Consider the following 9,792-nt stretch of genomic DNA (forward strand, 5'->3'; position numbering starts at 1 on the left):
TAAAAATTTTACTCAGCTCATTTCACTAACATAATATATATATATATATATATATATCTTTTTTTTTCTGATATTTTTGTCACTTCAACTGAAATTTTGTGTAAAATATTTGTTGCATTTTCATAATTATCAGAAATAGATTAATTATTTGGGAAAATACTTTTAAAATACAGCAAATATTTTTAATTTTCAAAACTATTTATGTTTAAAATGCTAGATTTTTGAAAGGAGAAAAATAATTTATTATACAGAATGTTCTGAAGTTAAAAAAAAGGTTGTTCATACTGTAGAATGTATTTCAAATATATAAATTATAAAACAAATAATATGGAGAAATGTTGGATATTGTTAAGCAGAATGAGTAGATCATTCAGAATAAAGTTGATATATATGTTACAACTGCATCTGTATTGAATAGTTTGACACCTATGGACAGTAGCTTGCAGGGGGGGGGGGGGGCAGAGGTGCCGGGGCCCCCGGGCATCCAACGCAAAGAGTCGAATCGAATAGCAGAACCCTTTCTGCCCTTCCCCAAGGTCTTAGGTACAAGGCCCTGGGCATCACAGAACCTCTGCACGCCACTGCATATGGAATATATATAAACATTAATATATTAAAGATAAATATGTTTATGTATGTTACATATAACTAATGATTTCATAATATACTTAGAAGTGAATAACTTTAGGTGAAACAAATATTGCCATTAGTTTGTAGGTGCTTTCTTAAAGACTAGTGAGCAAGACAGTATAGATGTGAACAAAGTTTTTTTATTTCATCAGGAAAAATACATAAAATAATGCAATAATTTTTATGATATAGGCAGTAAATTTCCATCAAAAACCTTGGAGGCATCTTTAACAGGAAAAATTTATTTTGAGCATACACCGTGTCCAAAGTCTCATGATGAGAGTTTTATAAAAGGGAACAATACATATGCTCAGGTAATGATGTACAAGATTCACATTTGAATTGCGATGTAAGCACTAAATGCATATTGCCTAATGTTAATTTTTTGGTTTGGAATTTAGATTCATTAACTTTAACTGTTGAATTCAGTTACGTTTGCTCCTAGCAGATACTAATACATACCTTTAAATCAAGTAGACTTACCTCTGAAATGATGATAGCCTATCTTTGTTAAGTTTGAGCTCATGCTGCCAACAAGACACGTGACTAAAAATTTCCGAATATCCTTTATGCATTACAGAGCAAGCATTATTTTACCATAATTCTCCAATCTCCTACCTTCCGGATGACTTATTGCATGAACATTGGAGGATTTTACTTAGCTCTGCTCTCCTGCCATAATTTCTATATTCTTATTGACAGTTTTGCTGCTTACTTTGATACAATGTTTCTTCTAGTGCAATTATTTCTGCCACTATCAGAATTTCTGTGACTCGGTTTGAGACCTTACTTACATAACTTGTTTGTTGTGTAGCATACAGGCAAATTGTAGCTACAAAGTCAACTTTGATGGTTCAACTTATTTTTGCTGTTGCTAGTAATACTCTTAATTGGTATAACAATCATGTAAATGTTTCATTTGTATAACAAGTGCTATTTTTTTTGTTTTTGATGAATGTCTGTTTTTTTGGCTCAGGCCTAACTGCCTTCATTTGCTTGCTGCTGTGCTAGCCTTTACCATGATGACACCTCGGCTGCCCTCATTTCTTTTTTTTTCATATTTGTTATATAGCTGTACATATAATAGCCAAACATCTATATCTCTTGAAGAGTTAATCATAAAAAAAGTTGTATATCAGGAGGCTGCTTTTCAATAGTACATTACTGGAAAATTACTAATTTTTTGCAATTTCTAAAATGTCATATCGATATTAACATTAATCCATCAGTTTTTCTTTGTGTTGAACAGTCATTCTGAGAAAAAACTTATTAAGAATAAAAATGTTTCTTTTTGTGAGGGAACTTCATGAATAAAATGGGACTTCTTCTACCATCTGATTGAAAAAAATATTTTTAAGATAGGAGCAAGAATGAAAAAAAAAAACAGAGAGAGGAATGTATTTGAATATACATGTGTATATATATATAATTGTTGCTGTTTGTTTATTTTTTTTTTTTTTGTCCATGGCAGTATTATATACATGTATAATTTTTTGTACCATGTCAAATAAATTGATTTGAATTGAATATCTCCCCCTTTGACACCTCTTATAGAAATGACAACTTTCAAAAAGTACTGAGTTTGGTAGCAGTCTTTTCTTGCACTCAGTAAAATGGCAAGGAATGGTAGCATCCAGCAGTCAAAAATCACCACAGCTACTTAGTGGATCCGAGCACTCTATTGTGCTAGATGCACCCATTGCATCAAAACCCAAATATTTTTGCCAACAATGCTTTGTAGTCAGTCTCTTTTGCTTAAAAACAAATGCAATGCAATTTTCCTTATTGAAGTAACACATTGAATGACAAAAGATGGTTGTAAACAGCCCAATAGACAGTCATATTGTATATACGACATGATCCAAGGGATTGGGTTCTCTGCATATTTTGTATTTATTCATCATTATTTTTAGGAAACTTACTATTGAATTGTTTCAATGCCCATCTACTAGTTTTCAGTATTTAACTGAAAACTTTCATTTCACAGGGTGCTTCCGTCATGTGAAATAATTTTACTTGATTTGTTTATTACTCCCACCTTTTCCTGATAGTGAGGTTGCAAATATTTTTCAAAATGTCATATTCCACTTCTATTCTTTCTTCTCTATTTTTTGACACTCAGTTAATTCTTGAAACTTCCATTGTTTTTTACTGTGACTCATCGTAAGGCTTCTGCACTATTATTAGCTATTCTTGTTGTCCTGATTATTTTATCAGGATCACTTATTTACTTTGATGTCTTCCTAACCTGTAGGTCTTACTGCTATTGTTTCTATTGCCACATGGCTGTTTTACAGGGTACTTCTTCTTTTAATATTTAATATCCATATACATACATATGTATACATTTTTAATGCATTTTTTTTTACCTTGCAGGTATTTCAATTTGACTTGTTTCCTGTTCAGGTGAATCTTACCAGTAAGAGTTGATTAGGGCTTTAACATCATGTTTTGCTTCTGGTCATCATTACCTTCTATAGTCATGTAATGTTTTTGATGTTTCCTATATCTAGTCATACTGTTGATACCTTATGACTGTTCTCATTCCATGGATCTTGCCCCATCCGCATTAAGGAATTGGTTTGTGTAACTGATACGTCTTGTTTATTGTGATGTTTCCTTACCACTTTAAGAATGGATTTCAGGTTACATCATATAATATTTGCAATTTGTCAATATTTTTGACATCTTGATCTCTATCTTATAAGGTGGCATGGAGATGAATCTGCATATGTTTGTGCTAATTTACCTCCGTCACATTACTGTATCTTCACGATTCCACTCACCACCTGTGGTTATTCTTCAGGTGCAAACCTTTTTTCAATAAAATATAAATTCTGGCAGGAAAGCAGAGCCTAATTAAGATCCCCTGAAACTTGTTCAATAAGCGAAGTGGGAGAATATAGAACTATGATTAAGTGTCACATGCTACAATGTATAAATTACCTTTCAAAATATTTAGTCACGTTTTGTTGACAGCATAGTTCAAAGTTAACAAGTAAAGGTTTACAGTATTCCAGAGGTAAGTACCACTTTGAAAGTTAATTTAAAAATGTAAAATTTGAATGAACTGTTTTTGTTCATTTTATTACAAAAGTAAAAATGTGTGCATTATATAGTTTGTCCCTTTTTTTTCTTCTTCCTAATGTATAACTTTTCCTTTATATTGATTAAAGCTGGATATAAGAATAAATTTACAGTTACTACAAATGTTTTATGTTGCATATTAGTAAATTATAATATAAAGTATTTCTCGCTGTTGGTAACATTACTGGTTTGTTGTTTAAATTCACAGTGTTCATAAACTGTTGTGCTATAATATTTTTTTTTTCAGGTCATATTTAAATGTATAGACTACACTGTCAGTGGCTGTGTTATAGATCCAAAAAATATCCAGGTAAACCCACCATGTAAACCCAAAATATCTTCAGGTAAGGTAATTTAATGTTTTAAGCTTTTTGAGATTTTTATATTTACATATAAATACTTTTAGGGATTTTGTGTAATATAAGGTAAGATTATTTGTTTCTAAATATCTCCATGAAATATGCCAATTGCCATAAAACACTGATAAGTTATTTTATTACTCAGTTTTACAATTTTGTTCAATCTTGCTGTTATTGTATTTGCCTTCTATAGAATACTGTATTTTTCACCCAACCTAATCACCCGAATATATATTTTAAAATATTAAGTATGGTTAGAGGGCACTAACTGATTCTCTGTATTTTGATACAATTGATAAAATTTTATCCTACAAAAATCAATTCATAAAATTAGTTAAGGTAACTTCACTTATTAACCAGTTGATCAAAAATATATATATGTATTAAGCACCAGATCATTTTAGAAATAAGCAAAATGTTGGATCTTCATGTAGGATTCTTTTTATTAAAAGTATTTATTTTGCTTCATGGTTTTAACTTATTTTGTAATAGTTCACTAAGCTTATTCAAAGTTTTGGTTCGATGTTGATCTGGGCTGAAAATTATGCTTATTTTGGGAGACATTTAAAAATAATAAAAATTTATTACTTCTTCTTCTCTAAAGTTTTTAGATTTCTCAAAAGAAGTAACCATGGTTAATGTTATCTGTGTTTAGTTGGTGATGTTTAAACAGCTGTGTTACTAAATAAGAAGTAACCATGGTTTATGTTATCTGTGTTTAGTTGGTGATGTTTTAACAGCTGTGTTAGTAGAAAGAACATAACGCTTGTTTGTTATCTATGTTTAGTTGGTGTTGGTTTAACAGCTGTGTTAGTAGAGAGAACATAACGCTTGTTTGTTATCTATGTTTAATTGGTGTTGGTTTAACAGCTGTGTTAGTAGAAAGAACATAACGCTTGTTTGTTATCTATGTTTAGTTGGTGTTGGTTTAACAGCTGTGTTAGTAGAGAGAACATAACGCTTGTTTGTTATCTATGTTTAGTTGGTGTTGGTTTAACAGCTGTGTTACTAAAGAAGAAGTAACCATGGTTTATGTTATCTGTGTTTTGTTGGTGATGTTTTAACAGCTGTGTTAGTAGAGAGAACATAACGCTTGTTTGTTATCTATGTTTAGTTGGTGTTGGTTTAACAGCTGTGTTACTAAAGAAGAAGGAACTATGGCTTTTAGTTATGTGTGTTTAGGTGATGATGGGTAGTTTACCAGCTGTGTTAGAAGAGAGAAAGCAATGCTTATGTTATCTGTGTTTAGTTGGTGATGGTTTAACAACTGTGTTAATAAGCAGAAGTAACCCTGGCTTGTGTTTAGTTAATGTTGGTTTAAAAGCTATGTTAATGACCTTTTATTTGTTTCAGAGAGATTTGTAAGCAGCACTGACTTCAAAATCTGGAATTGCTTTGGAGATGTACCATTCTCCATTCCGAGATAACCCTACTTCAGACATCTCTGCCATTTAAACCTCACAGTTAAGTTGGGAACAACAAGAAAAAATATTATGGAATAAATAGACTTTTTACAACATTGGAAGAATGATATCATAATAAAATTAAATATGTATCTGCCTTTTAAGGAAACAAACCTTAGTGTAATTTATACCCAAATTAATATTTAACTAATTTAAACCTCATGATATAAATACTTAATTTTTCTCCTAAATAAAACTTTTTGAATGAGAAAATGTTATGTAGTGAATGGAATTCTTTTGTATAGGTTTTTAAGTAAAGCCTTAAATAGTTAAAATATACAAAAAAAGAACATACGTAAAGGTAAATGGAATTTCTAGTAGAGAAAGCAAGAGAGTACAGGGTAACACAATACTAGATATATTTTATTTTTTTAAACACAATTTTTCAGGATAAGTATGTTAAATAATCAAACACCAATATTCATTTTACATAGAATCTCTAATGAAGCTCAATCCTGTTGCTTATATTTCACACTCCCTATATCAATAGAAGCATTGTAATTGTCTAGTTAAAATTAGATGTGAAACAGTAGCATTTGCTTCTACAAAATAACTTTCCTTGGAGCTTTGGAAAAGTACAAGATTACATATTTACCAACTATAACACAGTAGTGTCAACTTGCTTATCTAACATTTCACAGGGTGGCAGTTGATAATGTTTTTGGACAATGCATATGTGATTAGGTTTTGGTTTCTGTTCATCCAAGAACGTTGCTTAGAAAATTTGGAATACTATGAATGTTTTGGAACTTAAAATTTCTTTACATGATATGCACCAATTATTATCTGCATAAAAAGGAACAAATAACAAAGTTCTTTCATAGTATGTACCTTTTAAGAAGAAAAAATATGAAACTTTATATTAATACAGAAGACAACTTAATATTAATACAGAAGACCTTAGTCTTTCTTTTATAGCATTACTCATGCTATTTCAGGACCAACTAGTGTGTATGTTTTGTATCATGCATTTGTTTGTACAGTTATGTGAGCTGGTTTTAAGTGAATATATCTTGGTTGTAACATTATTTGGAATTCAACTGCCTTTTTGAATGTAACTCACATGATGATGACTCAAGTCTATATTTCAAAACATTGTAATTATTAAAATCAAAACATGCTTACTTTAAAAGTTGCTGTTACTGTATTTTTAAATTTAATTATTCAGTTCAGTAGGTTTCTCACTAAACATTAAACTAAAGTTTGAGGTAGCTTTTTAATTTTCAGTTTGGTCTTTACAGAATTTAACTAAATATTTTACTGACAGTTTTACTAATCAACAAGTAAATGCCAGTATGGAAATTGTTAAATTTCAATTCAATTTAACTTATTATAAAGGACAGCTTTTTAATAAATTTTAACTTTTAACCAATAAACAGTTTAAGCTACTTATACAAACCTCAGATAGAAAGGATTGCATGTTTCTTTATTGTGTGAAGTTCTGTAGGACGTCTAAGATAAAATTCACAAACAAATGGAGGAAATGAACTAATAGTCTGATTTGATTTGTTTTTTTAAAACGTGTGCAAAGAAAATGGATATGAAATTTGATTCGATAATTGTAACACGGTGATAACCCAATTGATTTCTGATTGGTTCATGGTATATTTTGTAGGTATTGTTTTTGACCATCTCGACCTGTGCATGATAGAGAATGAAGTGATATAATTGCAGAGAAATAAAGCCATCTAGAATCAGAACTTTTTTGATTGCCAACTAAGATGTTCACTGTTTGTTAGTAATAATTTTTACTGACATTGTAAATTGACAAGTCACTTTGGTCCCAAGGAAAATGTAGAAATTTTCAACCCCAAAAAAATTAGTGGGATTTTAGATGTAGCAGTTTTGTAAAGAAGTTTATGAACAAATTGACTTTTAAAGGAATACGTTTCCTTCCTTGCTTCACTGTTGTGCAATAGATCTTTAAGTTTTGTTAAAAATAGTTCTATTATTGTTTATGGATGGCATTCATTATTTTCTTAACTGAAAGTAGACCATCTCCATGTGAAAAAGTGAAAAAATAGTTTTTTTTGTAGGAAGACTGGGAACTTGTCATTTCCTCATAAACTAGACATGTGACTGATATATGATATAGTATACATTGTCAGCTTTCAAAGGTATCAGTAAAAAGTTGACATATTTGTTTATAATAGTACTTGGGCATTAATAAAGTGTAACAGTTTAATGTACTAATAAGGTTGTGTACTGAGGCCGGAATGAACTGGAATGCCACTCCACTACTTTTATTATTGTATTGTTTAAAAACAGTTCAAGTAATATTTTATGACCCGGAGATGCCATGTGAACTATAGGTGACATATCCGTTTATTTTTATGACTTGGATATGTAATTTGGTTATATAATCTTAACTGATAAGTGGCTGGTAATTATAAACAAATTAAATGCCTGTAATGCCTCCTACATATACATGTAAACTTCAAGGGATTTTGTTGGCCATTTTGCACAAAACGTTTTACTGCTAGTAAACAAGAACAACTTGGTCACTATATAAATATATAGGAACAGTTTAGTTACTACCAGTAAATAGAAATAATTTAGTTATTCCTCTAATAATGAATAATATAGTTCCTCTGTTGATATAAAATAAGTATTTTAATTACTTTGTTGATAAACAGGAACAATTTAACTACTCTGGTAATAAACAGGAACAATTTAACTACTCTGGTAATAAACAGGGACAATTTAACTACTCTGGTAATAAACAGGGACAATTTAACTACTCTGGTAATAAACAGGGACAATTTAACTACTCTGGTAATAAACAGGGACAATTTAACTACTCTGGTAATAAACAGGGACAATTTAACTACTCTGGTAATAAACAGGGACAATTTAACTACTCTGGTAATAAACAGGTACAATTTAACTACTCTGGTAATAAACAGGGACAATTTAACTACTCTGATAATAAACAGGTACAATTTAACTACTCTGGTAATAAACAGGTACAATTTAACTACTCTGGTAATAAACAGGTACAATTTAACTACTCTGGTAATAAACAGGTACAATTTAACTACGTTGGTAATAAACAAGTACAATTTAACTACTCTGTTGATAAACAGGAAAGATTTAATTACTCTGCTATTACACAAAAACAATGTAACTTGGCTATTATATAGAAATTTAATTCTTAATGTATCAAAGAGATCACTTTTAAAAGTCAGTGTAATGGTAATAATTTTCACCAGACAAGAAGTATGGTGTACACTGAGTGGTCACAAGTAAATAGACACCTAATTTTTCGTCATTTAACTGATTTATGCTAACTAATTTGTGTTCACAGAGCACTATATAAATGAAAATGGTCCGCACACTAATTATCTTGTGCTACAACATGCCTAGAACTGAAGGTTCTCTCGAATTGTCAGATTGTGTTAGAGGAAGAATAGTTAGTCAAGCAGATGGTGGAATAAGTCAGCGGCAAATTTCGCAGAATTTGGGAATCCCACTTTCGACAGTCAACAGAATCATCGTGCAGTTCAAAAAACACGGCAAGGAAACAACTGAGCAGGTCGTTAATCTGGGATCCATTTCGATGCTCCTCTTGACAGCCCTTTTTGTCCTCTCCGATGGACCAGGACGTGCAGAAGTGTCCAAAGTTGGTGGGATGAGCCCGAAATATGTTCAACGGATTCTCCACAGATTGGGTTATCGTTGCAGAGCAGCTAGACGGAAGCCCTTATTAAGACCTGCCAACATAGTCAGACGAAAGAAGTGGGCAAGTGATATGATGACCAAGCCTCTGGACTTTTGGAAGACCGTATTGTTCTCAGACGAATCAAGATTCGCTCATTTTTCGGACAGTGGAAGGATATGGTTCTGGAGAATGCCTCACCAAGAGTTTGGCTCAACAGATTGCAGCCAACTGTGAAGCATGGTGGTTTCAGCGTGATGGTTTGGGGAGCTTTTTTGGGTTGGTGGGAGATCGAGCTTAGTGGAGTGCGTTGGAAACATAAATTTTGCGAAATACGTCGAAATATTGGAGGAAGGACTTTTGCCACTTTATTCCTCGGGTTTCGTGGACAAGAACACAACGTTGTTCCAGGAAGATGGAGCACCGTGTCACAGTGCTAGAAACACCCAAAAGTGGCAGGAAGAAAATGGTATCCAGAAGTTGCACTGGCCGAGCCAATCTCCTGAAATGAACCCCATCGAAAACCTCCGGGCCATACTCGACCGGCAAGTCAAGAAACAAAAAAAAAAACAAAAAAAAACAACAACTTCGAAGA

At 31.7% G+C, this 9,792-nt stretch overlaps 1 protein-coding gene across 4 annotated transcripts in view; it reads left to right on the forward strand.

Moving 5' to 3' along the window:
- Window positions 1-5,717, forward strand: part of LOC106468600 (AP-5 complex subunit mu-1-like) — a 35,832-nt gene extending 30,115 nt beyond the window's left edge. For all 4 annotated transcript variants that reach the window (XM_013929032.2, XM_022396950.1, XM_022396951.1 and 1 more), the window contains 3 exons: window positions 823-944; window positions 3,965-4,061; window positions 5,430-5,717. In XM_013929032.2, coding sequence (XP_013784486.1) covers window positions 823-944; window positions 3,965-4,061; window positions 5,430-5,503 — 293 coding nt within the window. In that variant the 3' untranslated portion in view covers window positions 5,504-5,717. The remainder of the gene's footprint in view (window positions 1-822; window positions 945-3,964; window positions 4,062-5,429) is intronic.
- Window positions 5,718-9,792: the final 4,075 nt, after the last annotated feature.

This window comes from Limulus polyphemus, unplaced genomic scaffold (genome assembly GCF_000517525.1).
Source record: "Limulus polyphemus unplaced genomic scaffold, Limulus_polyphemus-2.1.2 Scaffold3072, whole genome shotgun sequence".
Classification (NCBI taxonomy): Eukaryota; Metazoa; Arthropoda; class Merostomata; order Xiphosura; family Limulidae; genus Limulus; species Limulus polyphemus.